Source organism: Siphateles boraxobius, unplaced genomic scaffold, assembly GCF_051911475.1.
Source record: "Siphateles boraxobius isolate OS27281-9 unplaced genomic scaffold, OSU_SipBor_1 20, whole genome shotgun sequence".
Taxonomy (NCBI): domain Eukaryota; kingdom Metazoa; phylum Chordata; class Actinopteri; order Cypriniformes; family Leuciscidae; genus Siphateles; species Siphateles boraxobius.
In genome coordinates, this window is record NW_027508811.1 from 6,695,648 (window position 1) to 6,710,044 (window position 14,397).

General features: G+C 40.4%; 1 protein-coding gene across 19 annotated transcripts in view; it reads left to right on the forward strand.

Annotated features, from left to right (window-relative positions):
* syne2b (spectrin repeat containing, nuclear envelope 2b) overlaps positions 1–14,397 on the forward strand; it is a 121,633-nt gene that overhangs the window by 94,926 nt on the left and 12,310 nt on the right. For all 19 annotated transcript variants that reach the window (XM_077236444.1, XM_077236449.1, XM_077236454.1 and 16 more), the window contains 5 exons: positions 5,670–5,832; positions 6,140–6,327; positions 6,442–6,592; positions 6,783–6,965; positions 14,186–14,323. In XM_077236444.1, coding sequence (XP_077092559.1) covers positions 5,670–5,832; positions 6,140–6,327; positions 6,442–6,592; positions 6,783–6,965; positions 14,186–14,323 — 823 coding nt within the window. The remainder of the gene's footprint in view (positions 1–5,669; positions 5,833–6,139; positions 6,328–6,441; positions 6,593–6,782; positions 6,966–14,185; positions 14,324–14,397) is intronic.

Consider the following 14,397-nt stretch of genomic DNA (forward strand, 5'->3'; position numbering starts at 1 on the left):
ATGCAATGTGAAAAACATTTTCAATAAAAAACATTTAAAATGCATTTAAAAATGAATAGTTATGGTGCACAAATCACTCATTAGCCACCAAAGGAGTATATAGTAAACTCTTAAAAATAAAGATTCTTTATTGACAGGAAGAACATCCATGGAACCTTTCTATTGCACAAAAGGTACTTTATAGTGAAATGTATAATGTTGGTTGCACTTTATTTTACTTTGTGCACTTACGTGTACTTACATTGTGCTTACCTAAGTAAGCAGATCACCTGGTGGAATGTCACTTAATGTAGTTGTGTTGCTTAGCCTCTTAAGAGAGGAAGGAGGAGGTTAATAGGGAAAGGAGTTTGTTACCTGTTGAACCCTTTAAATGCAGCTCCCTCTTGCCTTGTAACAACAGATACATTCCCATGTAGATCTTCACATGAGCAGTCGAGCAAAAATCATGACAGTGATTAAAACTGCAGGTAGCTGCCTCTCAAAAACCAGCGTCATTATTGCGTTTTTCTCTGCTTTTCAAACAGGCGGGCAGACAAATTATAACTTGCTTCAGACAGGTATATCATAGTTCCAAGCTGAGCAGATTCCTGAGCGTCGAGAAGCGATTTGAATGTTAGCTCTGGCTCTGTGCCACTAATGTCAAGGTTTTAGAGCTAAAACTGGCTTTGCAGGTGCATGTAGACACTAAAAGTAGCTTTGTGGATCAGTAGGTAACCAGGCACGAGACCAGCCTGTCTGTCGGCTGTCTTTGAGCTGCAGCTTTACGCCTGTCAATATTCCTTCCCATCAACCATTGAACTCCATTAACACAAGTCAAACGAAACGCATGCGGTCAGCTAGTCATTATCAGGATATTATAAGTTAACCCTGTCAGGATTTATTTTGTCCTAATGACTGTCCATTTATATATTTTAGGGAATTATTCCTTTAAATTCACTGTGTAAATACAGAGTGTTTTAGTGACAGGCTGAATGTGTATTGATAATTCCGTTGAAGTCATTTGTTTCCTCTGTGTCTGAGGTCAAAGTTCACAGGCGTGACTCCAGCGCGCTGGGCCTGTCTCAGCTGGTGGCTCTGTTTTCATTGTGACTATTGAGTGATTTCAGGAATTATTTTTAAATTTGTATTTAGACCATCATAGGAGACATGTTAATATACTACCATTTGTAGTATTTACTCCTCTTTTTTTTTTTTGAAGAAGAAATTAATATTTTTATTCAGCAAGGATGCATTAACTTGATCAAATGTGACATTGATGTTACAAATGTTTTCGATTTCAGAAAAATGCTTTTCTTTCTATTCATAAAGTATCCTGAAAAAGTATCACGATTTCCACAAAAATATTAAACAGCACCACTATTTACAAAATTGATAATACTCCTTGAGCACTAAATCAGAATATTAGAATAATTTCTGAAGGATCATGTGACGCTAAAGACTGGAGTAATGATGCTGAAAGTTCAGCTTTTTCATCACGGGAATAGATTACATTTTAAAATAAATTAGAATAGAAAAACATTATTTTAAATCTTAATAATATTTCACAATAGTTCTGTTTTTACTGTGTTTTTGAACATATAAATGCAGCCTTGGTGAGCATAAGATACTTTTTTTTTTAAGAGACCCAAACTTTTAAACAGCAGTGTATGATTTTGTGTCACTCACACAACGTGCAAATAGGAGTGTGCGATTGAGACGAGTCTCTAAGCAGGATTACAGAAGTTGACACAGACGTGTCCGACTCTTTTGTCACCTAAAATCACAGCAGAGTTCACCCTCACAGCATCTGCACACGGGGCAGCTGCCGTCTGCTAGCACGGGCCTTTGTGTCCACTCACCCTCCCATAAGTCTTCTGTCTCCACTTATTGTGTCTCTCAGCCAATCAGCATCAAAGCTCTGTCCTTCTGCTCTTCTGCTTATTTGCTGAGTGATGGGAGCCATTATATTATTGAACTCTTGGTGTCTTGCAAAACTCGGCTCACTATTGTTGGACAAAGGGCCAACTTAGATGTTATGTTGAAAACACCCCTGCTGAACACACACATAAATGATCTTGAAGAATCCCACTCTGGAAAGTTCATTAATACTCTCTACTCACTGTTTTAAGGACCTATTATACTGCTTTGATAGATGCTGACCAAAGCGCTTGGATGAGGACATTTGTTTTCCAGTTTCCACTCAAAAGTTCAGACACCTGAGCTGTAACTGTTGCTAAGGCAGCAAACTTGTCTAAAGGTTATTTTAGTGTGTGTGACAGCATTGTGTGTGTGTGTGTGTGTGTGTGTGTGTGTGTGTGTGTGTGTGTGTGTGTGTGTGTGTGTGTGTGTGTGTGTGTGTGTGTGTGTGTGTGTGTGTGTGTGGTTATGTGTCTCTTCACAAAGAAGAGTCCACATTTTAACATAAGCTTTATCCACCATGACTATCATTCTGAATGGATATCAAATACTGATTAAGCATGAAGTGGGACGGTAGAATTAAATCCTTCAGTGGTTTGAAGCGTGCTCTGAATCTTCCCAACACCCGTGCATCGCCCTCTTCTAAAGACTGAAAGCAGCTCTGTGTGAGGCCCACCAACGTAGTTCACTGTGGCCCAGATTTATCAACTCATTTGGCTGAACTGCTTTAAAGTTTGAACAATTACTGCAAATAATAATGTTAACCATTTTACTTTAAAAAAAAAAAATGCCTGTTCAAAACTTGCAACAAAGATGCGAGAAGTGTCCCAAATGATGTTCTATATACTGTACACTACACTTATACTATGTAATCTTTTGCCTAGTGTGTGAATTTTATACGGTTATTTTGTTATCTAGTATCAGATTCTGACAACCTCTCTCCTTCTGATACGTAAGGAAAGATTTGACACTTGAGTGCATAAACTGACTTATTTAAACTCTTTCCACTTTCCACTACTTTTTTTATACAACAAAATGGCATAAAATAGTGCATACGTACGCAAATTGGGACACACCTTTTGTGTTGCTATGCAGTTGCTAAGGTGCTCTGAGTGTTTTTTGTGTGTTTTTTAGCTAGTGTTCTGTGTGTGTGTGTGTGTGTGTGTGTGTGTGTGTGTGTGTGTGTGTGTGTGTGTGTGTGTGTGTGTGTGTGTGTGTGTGTGTGTGTGTGTGTGTGTGTGTGTGTGTGTGTGCGTGTGGGTTAAAGGTCAAGATGTGGTGTTTTAGGTTATATAACAAATAATACACAGTTGCATTTGCTTCTGATCATTCGTGAAGTTCTCCCACCTGTTGCTTAGAGAAACAGCGCAGTGTTCTTCTGGGATTAATAATCTGTTCAGGTTAGAAATTATAGAATTATAGAAAACATAATCAGTGTATGTGTGTGTGTGTCCATGAGTACATTCACTTGTCGGTCGGCCGACAGTTGGTTCATTTATACAACCAAAAATTGTCTAAATACTGCTTGTCTTGAGTGTCACATAATTATTTATTCCACATTTTACTTTTGGTAAAATGAGCTTTTGCTTGGAAACAAATGTGACTTGGTTTGTTATTTTTATATAACATTTACCAAGCTAAACTACCACAAACTGGCTTTAATTCTACTTTAATAATTGTAGTTGTTGATCAATAGTTGTTGATCAATAGTTGTTGATTTTGATCAGACTTTATAGATTTTAGTAGTTTCAATTGAAGAAATTGATGTGGACATTGAGCATCCTCAGTATCCCCACTGTAACTGACATATCTGTTGGCCATTCAGTGAGAAGGGGGGATATGAGAGAGGGGCAGGGCTGGGTGAGTAATGTACACAGCAGCACACGGTCTGTGAGAAGAGTGTGTGTGAGATCAGCCACTGCCATTCAGACAGACATGCTAACGCTAACACGAGAGAGCCATGGAGCCTCACCGGTTTGTGAGTAAGTGTTTTCTAATTGCACACACACGGACGGGTCTTATAAGCATGCTTTCATATGTGTATGAGAGGGGGATGGGTAGTGCTTTTGTCAGTGTGTGTGCGCAGTACTAGCCTGAGTGCAAGACTGATCATCATAATCTGCTTTGCATGGGGAAACACTTGTTTCTAGGGAGGACGTGCACGCTACTGATGTGCTGATGGTGCGTGGTGCAAACAGATATGCACTGCGTGAAGAGCATGCATTTAGAAATCATGCATTATGCATAAAATCAAGCAATACTAATAATGCATTGTTATAATGCAATTTGTATTATTTTATATCATTTAAAAATGTAAGGCTTTCATGTTTATATTCATGTGCTACAGATGACATCTTGTCTCATTTCCTCATCCAAGCTTATTTCAGTCTACCTTTTTACAACAAATATTTTCAGTGACTGCATGCATCTAATAATTTCCCCATGACTTTGTGATAATGTGAATAGCGCTTATGTATGTGACCGTAAGAAAACACCTTCTGAAAAGAGCAAACACTCCAATGCAGCGCTGTCAGGTGCAGTTGAGTTATTGTGTGATGTCACTTCTTCCACATCAGCACTCCGGTTTGTTTTGGTCGGACCTCCATTGGAATGGTCACGTGACTGTGGAGGAATGTCCCCATCCTATTGGTCACATGACGTCACTTTTAGAGTAGTCTTAACACTGAGTGTTCTGGGGTGGTTTGAATCGAGTGCGACAGATGGACATGACATGGGTCACCGCACACTCAGACTGAGCAAAACGCCTTGTTTCCTGTGTTGTTTCTTTGTGAAACTCAGCTGATAGGCTAGATGTCTAGGAATGACATTAGGTCAGGGAATGTTTACTTTTTATGTGAACTGTTACTCAAGCACCACAGAACAAAACTTGATAACCTATAAGCCTTTAAAGAGAGACTGACGAGGTTGTTAAACAATATCACATGCTTTTGAAGCCATTAGTGTACATCATTTCATCATCTTTTTTTAAAAAAATTTTTATTGTCAAATCACTCATTTAAGCCATTACTCATTGAAGCCATGCACAGTAAACATACACACTTGTACCTTTTGTCTTTTTGTCCAATTTTAAAAATAAATTACTGTTTTGCCTCAAATCAAATTTTGTAATACTGTGATTCACCTCGTAGGTGGTTGATTTGATTCATGGCTTAAATCGCTTTAGTAAAGACTTTAAAATCCCTATGGAAAAAATGAATGGGAGAAATAATTCTGGAACCAAGGGCACTGCAAAAGTGGGCGGGCACTGTTCTGCTCTATGGAAGAAATGAGGACTGTGATTGGCTACTGTTTTATAGGAAGGCAAATGTACAACCAAACAGGACTCTTAACACCTGAGAAGATTTCCTTAGGGATGCATATGTTGTTAGAATAGTGTTTATTTCACTCTTTGTTTAGAATAGTATAGTTTGTAATTCATGTACTGTAATAATTCATATTTTTATGATGGATTGAAAGTCTGGGTCTGGAGACAAAATTTATAACAAGATATCATTCTGTTTTAAAGAATTTCAGTTTATTTTCTGGGTATAAAATCTGGGTAAAAATGAGGCACTAGCTTCACTGAATGATTGACATACAGTATTGACTGACTTGAGTAAAAGATTGATTGATGTTTGAGCAAACCTGAGTTCGACTCCTTCCCATATTCTGTTCTCTCTCTCCTACTATTGCTTCCTGTCTCCTCTTACACTGTTCTTTTAAATACCGGCTAAAATTTCATGCAAATGACAGACTGAACAATTGTGTTTCAGGGTGAGGAAACTAAAGGAGACATTGGTGACAGTGCAACAGCTGGATAAGAACATGAGTAATCTCCGTACCTGGCTTTCCCGTGTTGAGGGTGAGCTGGCTAAACCTATCATCTACACCATCTGCCACAATGATGAGATCCAGCGTAAACTAACAGAGCATCAGGTAATCAGCGCATCCATTAACAAAACCACAATATGTAGCTAATATGTATGAATATCTAATCCTAACTTTTTTTGTTTAAGTACATATTTTGTCTTCAAAAATTACACTGTGTTATGGGACAGATTTATCTGAGCACCATCTATCTCATTAAGTTTATATTCCTTTATTATTTACAATCAAGATGAGCTTTCTCCTAATACGGGATGCCTTTGCATCATTTTAATGTATTGGCTGACAATGCCATCTTTCTTAGATGACTGGTAGTTTTTTGCTTTATGTCAGTCTTAGATTTGATTTCCATCACTAGGACTTGCAGAGAGACATTGAACAGCACACAGAGGGTGTGACGTCTGTTCTGACCCTGTGTGATGTTTTGCTGCATGATGCGGATGCTTGTGGCAGCGATGGAGAGAACGACTCTATTCAGCAGACCACACTCAGCCTGGACCGCCGCTGGAGGAACATATGTGCCATGTCCATGGAAAGGAGGATGAGGTCAATACAAACACCCAAATCTGCTTGTTTGACCCCATCAATGTCACTCTTTAGAAAGTTTAATTTGTTTTTGTTTGTTTTTTCGGGCCCTTGACTTTACAATGCCCCCTGCAGGATTGAGGAGACATGGCGTCTGTGGTGCAAGTTCCTGGACGACTATGCACACTTTGAAGAGTGGCTGAACACCGCAGAACGCACAGTGGCCAACCCCGCCACTAAAGATGTACTCTACACCTGTGCTAAAGAGGAACTCAAAAAGTTTGAGGTCGGATTCTGTTTAGTTCTGTTTATTGATTTTTTTTTTTTTTCACTAACTGTAGTAGTAGCCTGATCATAAGAGAAATAGCATCAGTTCTGTTATACAAATTAAAATGGATACTTAAGTAGTGGCTTTTGCAATTCTCATTAGATTTATTGGACATTTAACCCTTTTTTTAAAACATGCTCACATGAAGGCGTTCCAGCGTCAGGTCCATGAGCGCCTGACACAGCTGGAGCTGGTGAATAAACAATACCGACGTCTGGCACGAGAGAACCGGACAGACGGTGCCAGTAAGCTGAAGTTGATGGTACATGAGGGAAACCAGCGCTGGGATATGCTACAGAAGAGGGTTGCTGCTGTGCTCCGCAGGTTAAAGGTCAGATTTGGGTCATACACTACCGTTCAAAATTCAGTAATATGTAGTTTTTTAAAGAAATTTATTATTTTATTCAGCATGAACACATTGATCAAAAGTGACAGTAAAAACATTTATAATGTTACAGGTAAAGGTTTCTATTTTAAATAAATGCTGTTCTTTTGAACATTCTATTTGTCAAATCAGAATCCAGATTTTTTTTATCATATATATATATATATATTATTTAACGCAGCATCCATTTTTTCTGTCATTCTTTGGCTAGCGTTACATTATGATCACGCTCTTAATCACGCAAATGCTTTTAAACCATTCAAGCGCGAATCGAATGGAAGGAATCGAGTTGAACGAACAATAACACACACAATTATGCCAAACTGTCTGTTTTGTCTAGTATCCTCATAAGAACAGTCTTAAAAGAGTTAAATAAAGTCTTAAATGAATGTAAAGAGTTGTGAAAAAAAGGATGTATGTTCAGATCCGCATCATGTGCAGCTGCGGCAGGTATTAAAGTGACAGCAGCCACTAATGCTGTCTGTCATTAATATTAATCAAAGAACAAGGGTAACAGTGAAAATGACTCACTGCTGTTAATTAAATGAGACTCGGTATTAGTTGCCCACGCATCTTTCTCTTCCTCTAAGGGAGGCCCATAAGGGAGGCCCATATGCTCCATTGACAGTAGAAAAAAATTAAAGCAGGGCGTGTTCAAGTGTATCCAAGCTAACATCAGCTAAGCCTCTGAAGACGAAAAGGGAGCGTGCAAAATGCTAGCTTTCAGCATTACAGGCTATAACAGGGTTCCCACGCGTCCTGGAAAACCTGGAAAACCTGGAAAATGAAAGACCAATTTTCCAGTCCTGGAAAACACATGGAAAATGGGAAAAAAAGTAAAATGTCCTGGAAACTTTTGTGTTGTCCTGGAAAATAATTTTCCCTCCTTGTGGATGAACGCAAATGGGTTAAACATTTTACGCATGAATGTCTGTTTTCAGCTGCCTTCAAAGGGTAATATTGGGCTGAAGCGCTTGTCTGCTTTCATTTCTGCATGTAGCCAGCACAGCGCCCCACGTGACACAAACCTGCCAATATGTACGCATTTTGCGTAGCAAGTACGCAATTTGACATCTCAGTATGTAGGACTTGCCCCTGTAAACTACGGACATGTGACAACACGATGCAGCAGCGTGGTGAAGCACTTTCAGCTAATCATTGTAGAAAAGCGGAGAATAACGAGTCTACCGAACCTACAACGTAACATTCCCGTCCCTCTCCTCCTGCCCTCTGCCTGAATGTTCCCCATTCGCTGCAGTTGGGCTTAAAAAGGTAAACTGTGTGTGTGTGTAGGCCTGTCGCGATAGTCAATAAAATCAATTAATCGCACGATAAAAAAATGAGCTCGATAATCTTTCCGGTCGCAATAATTTCCATTTGCATGCTTGTGTGTTTTCCTCGTCTCTCTCTACCAAAGAGACTGGATGACAACTCTCGGTTTCTTAGCGTGAACTAGAGCTTAGATTCTCTGCCCGAGCCCGAACTTGACCCGACCCGCGGGCCGATATTTCCCGACACTATCCTCGGGCCGGGCCCTTGATCTAGAGCAGCCTTTCTCAAAGTGGGTGCCGCGGCACACTGGGGTGCCCCCTGACTGTGTCAGGGGTGCCGCCAAAAAATTACGTAGGCTAAATTTTTTTTTTTTAAACCCCAGACATTTCATATATAAATATATTTGAATTTACATAAATACATTCTTCTTCTTTTTAAACATATGAACGTATCAATAGAATTGTAAATTCATTTTAGATAAATATATATAAAATTAACCATAAAAATCCGTCTCACAAGAACGAAGCAAGACACACACACAACTTGATGCAAGTGATGCAACCCATAGCAACGCGTTAGAGCAACAACACCTCAGACTGACAGAAACGTAAAAATAAACGTGAATTTAGGCCACTTTAGTTTTGTACACATTGTCATGTTAATTATAAGCAATTTTTTTTTTTATTGACCACAATATTATCATTGATATATGTTTGAGAAGGGCACTTTTGATTCACACCCAAAGCCCCCCCCCCCCAACTGCACGTGCCTTGGCTACATTGTTTTACCATTTAACCGCGAAAATACATTTGATTTCACAAAGAGCAAGAAACAAGCAACAGCATCATGGATCGTTTTTTAAAAAGAAAAGCACCACAGGAACCGGACAGTTTTTACTGTGAAATGGAGCCTCAGCCTACTACTTCCTCCACCAGCTCTGAGTCGGCACCAAAGGTCGCAAAGGTAACGTTAGACAAGGCTAAAAAGAGAACATACAACGACAGTTACCTAAAATTTGGCTTCATCAGTACTGGGGATGCAACATGCCCTCTCCCTTTGTGTCTAATATGTGGGATGAAACTGTCAAACCAAGGGATGGTTCCGAGCAAACTTAAAAGACACCTGACCACCAATCATCCATCACTTGCTGACAAGGATCCTGAATATTTTGTTAGAATGAAAAGTCAACAAAGCCGTCAAGAACAAATGATGATTAAATCCGCTAAAGTCTCGGAGAGGGCACTGGAAGCTAGCTACCTTGTAGCTGAAATAGTAGCTAAAACAAAGACGCCTCACACTATTGCAGAAACTGTAATTATGCCAGAATGTACAGCAATAGTGAACAAAATGCTAGGGCCTCAAGCTGCAAAAGAAATTTCAAATGTCCCGCTGTCGGATTGTACAATAGGGAGGCGAATCAATGACATGTCTGTGGACATTGAAGATATCGTTTTGGGGAAAATCAAGACAAGTGGACATTTTTCTTTACAACTTGATGAGTCAACGGACGTGAGTGGGCACGCTCAGCTCTTGGCAAATGTTCGGTTTGTGGATGGGGACCGTATTAGAGAGAATTTTTTATTTTGCAAACCGCTGCCAAACAAAACATCAGGAGAAGAAATTTATCGTGTGACAACTGAGTATCTTGAAAAGGGAGGATTGAGTTGGAAGAACTGTATTAGTATCTGTACTGATGGTGCAGCTGCAATGACAGGCTGTGCCAAAGGTTTCATTAGCAGGGCAAAGCAGCAAAACCCTAACATCCGAACAACCCACTGCTTCCTTCACAGAGAGGCACTTGCTGCAAAGACGCTCCCAAAAGAACTTTCGGACGTGCTTGACAGAGCAGTGGACATTGTTAATTTCATAAAGGCGCGCCCGTTAAAGAGCCGTCTGTTTTCGATTCTGTGCGAGGAAATGGGGGCAGAGCATCAGAGCTTGTTGCTACACACGGCAGTCCGCTGGCTGTCACGGGGGAAGGTTTTGGGCCGATTGTGCGAGTTAAGAGAAGAACTCAGAGTCTTCTTGACAGAAGAAAAATCTGCATATGCAGAGCTGCTCGCAGATGAGCAGTGGTGCCTAAAACTCGCGTATTTGGCTGACATCTTTAAGCACCTCAATGAGCTGAACATTAAAATGCAAGGCAAAGAAGAAAACCTCCTCTCCTCGTCTGACAAACTGCGTGGCTTCAGATCTAAGCTCACACTCTGGCGTTCCTTTGTGGGACAGGGCAGGCTGGATATGTTTCCCCTGTGCAATGTGCATGTAAACAGCAGTACACTTTCTGATCTCATAACCCAGCATCTGAAATCTCTCGATGAGCGATTTAATCATTATTTTCCATCGGAGTCTTTTGCACAGTTTGACTGGGTCCGTGATCCTTGGAGTTCAAGCGCGCTGGAGAGCGCAAAGGACTGGCCACTGCCAACACAGGAGCAACTGATGGAGATCAGGGAAGACCGCACATTGAAAATGAGGTTTGGTGACATGGAATTGGACAGGTTTTGGATTTCAGTGAAAAAAGAGTATCCAGTGGCTTCAAGTAGCGCTGTTGCTATTTTGCTACCCTTCTCCACAACTTATCTGTGCGAACTGAGCTTTTCAAGCCTGACGTACATCAAGAACAAGTACAGGGAGCGACTGAGGACTGTGGACCAGGAGCTTCGTGTCTGCCTCTCATCCATCCCGGCCAGGATAGGACGGCTGTGTGCGTCTCACCAGGCTCACGTCTCTCATTGATTGTGGTCACCCCCACCCCCGGCTTGTGTGAGCGCGTGTGACCTTTCTCCCTCTCTCGTTGTGGATTATTGTTTGTGTTTGTGGGTGTATGTGTATGTGGGTGTGTGTGCATGCGCATGGCACGGATGAAAACAAGCACTGTATGGAAAAACATTCCTGCTTATCTCTGGTGCATTTTTTAACATGCATCTTTTTCTTATCGTATTGTATTTTTTTTTCATGTCTGCCCCTTTTTATTTTATTTTAACTGCATCCTGCACTTCATTTTAGTTCTCCTGGTCTGGATTTGTTGTTGGGTTCTTGTATTGGGCGGTCCACCTCTTACGGTTTTATGGCACTTGTGTCTCTGATTAATTATTTTGTGAATTACTTTGCAAACCTGGGTTTTTAAAGGTGCTATAAAGTTGTTATTATTATTGTTATTGTTATTTACAGTTCGTATTATGCTCTGTTCATTACTGTTCTGTCTAAATAAACAGGACATTTGCATTTACATTTACATTTGGGTTATGCAGTGTTTTTAAATTATATTTTACACTGGGGTGCCTTGAGATTTTATGCACTTTTGAAAGGTGCCCTGACTGAAAAAAGTTTGGGAAAGGCTGATCTAGAGACGTACGCACTCCCAACGCAATAGAGTGCGGCGCGGCACTAGATTTGATGGCCGAGTGCGGGCGCGGCCGGTAATGCACTCACTCTGTGTGTGCGGATTGCGGGAGAATAAAACGCAGGGATGCAAACAGCGCGCTTTTCGGCGCCTCACGCTTTTTTCACTTCAGTTTGGGTGACTTGGGTCTGAGACTGAGAGGGTCTTATTATAATTTCACAAAGTCATCTGAAGCCATTCCATAGCTTAATGTGAGGGACAGAAGTCTATTTACATCATTAAATTAAAGTTTACGGAAACTCGTAAGAAACTCGGAGAAAGTACAATAGAGAAAGATTGAGATGAATAACCATTTAAGCAATATCTGGTTAAATGTACAAAATATAAGGTACAATTGTAGAAAATAGCAATTCTCCAAAGCTTGGGATATATGATATATACCGGTATTTTACCCTAGTTTGTCAGAATATTTTACTTCAGATCCATTTCATACACCAGTAGGCTAAATGGATTTTGCATTTAAACACATTTAGCTTTACAAAAGGTCTATCCATTTCAGCAATATAATTGACAAAAACGGTTACAAAGATTTGATAAATCAAAATAATTTAGAGTCAAAAACACATAACTCATCAGTTTATGCCATTATGTATACCAGATGCGTAATGTGCCTTGGTGCGGGCAGATGCAATTAATTTAGAATTCCGATAATAGTTAATATTTTCTAACGTTAGTGACTGATTGCGAATACAGCTTGACTGTGAGAGTTTGGACTTTTAAACTGATATCAGCAAGTAAAATAGCAGTGTATGAACTAAAGTAGAGAATAACTTCTGTTTTAGTAGTGTGGCATTGCAAGTAGAGGAAAGCAGGTGGCATTGTGAAAGACAACAATCTTTGCACAACTATAATACAGAAATAACGGTATAGGTACAATATCACATTTGTTTCAAAATATATCTCGATATGATAATATCGGTATATCGCCCAGCCTTAGTTGTGATAACTTTATTCGCACTGTAGCAGCTGAAAAAGTCTTGAAAATGTCCTGGAAAAGTCCTGGAAAATCATTTCAAGAAAAGAGTGGGAACCCTGTATAACCTTCTTCCCTTCCTGGGAAGCCCCAAACCTTCACCCATTAAATTGGGTGGAAATGGAGCCAGACCTGTACATCCTTGCTAAGGGGAGCTAACCCAACTGACATCATGAAGAGAACAAAATAAGGCACCCTCCATCAACCCTAGACTGCAGGAACACTTTGTCCAATTGAGGGCATTACAGTAGCCACATGTTACAAAAAAGAGGGGAGCTTCCTCATAGGAGGCGTACTCAACCCAAGAAATGCTTCAGTGGACTGAGCACAATGGCTGGTCTCAGTGACACCAAGATGATGTACATCGTCACTGTTACCCATTTTATTAGCAAGCACAAATGAGTCTGAATTTAAGACGTCATCAGTTTGTCGACAGATAATTTACATCAACCAATACCAGTAGCTGGTAGGATTGATGCAACAATGCCTTAGCTTCACTCCTCAATCTTCAAATAGCGACAGGCTCCACGCTCTGGCAGGAGATTAAACTGCTTCAAGCAGTAATCACCCAATTAGAAAGTGAGTGTTTGTAAGGGTTAACAAATGGGTTATGGTGCTGACCACTCGCCATACTTCCAGTACCTGATGGAGAATGAATTAACATGAGATCGCTTAGAGGCAGAGGGTCCGGACTCGGCCTTACAGGGGAAAAATCTTCTGAAGGCAGTGGACTGCACCCTCAGCTCCTTGAATCTCTCAACCACCGTCTCAACAGAGGTGCCAAAGAAACCCAAAAGCTAGATTGGGGCGTCAAGGAGGAAACAATTATCTTTCTCATTGATTTCCGAGAGGTTTAACCACAGGTGCCTGTCCGTAACCAACATGGCCCCGGCAGGCTGTTTGGTGGGTGGGAGAGCCAGGTCTGTGGTCCGGTACAGTTCCGCCACCGCCTCAGGAGATAACCCTTCCTCTTGATTCAAGTCCTTGTGCAGGTCGGCCTGATAAAGCTGATGGAATATTTTGCAGGCACTCAGGTTTGTGACATCATGGACTGCCATCGGCCAATAGATTGGTGGGTTTGGGTACAAGGGTTTTAGACACCGCTTACGCTAAGGGTGTTTCCCATAGCGTTCAACTCCAGATTCCGTGTTAACGTTCCACTTTTTAGGGAACAATTATTTTAAATTGTAATAATATTTCACTATATTACTGTATTTTTGAATGAATAAATTCAGCCTTGGTGAGCAGAACAGACAGTTATAAAACAATTTATAAAAATCTGACAGACCCCCAAGTTTTGAATAGTACTGTATATTAAATTATCAAATACAGAGTGGTTTGGCAATGACACCAAAAAACCTGCATAAAATAAAATTAACTGCATCTCTGACTTTCAGATTTTTGTCACTCACCTGTCCTGGCAGAAATGTGCTCCACTTGTCATTTCCATGCTAACAAAGTATCATGTACTAAAAGAAAATATTAGTAAACTCTAAACGCTCCTCCTCTGTGCAGCACTTCACATCTCAGCGGGAAGACTTTGAAGGAACGAGGGAGGGGATTCTGGTCTGGCTGACTGAGATGGACCTTCAGCTCACTAATGTGGAGCATTTTTCGGAGAGTGATATCCATGAAAAGATGCGTCAACTAAACGTATGTACTATCCAGTCTTATCTAGAACATTTTGAATGTAATTTACAATGTTTAAACATGTTAAATGAGCCTGG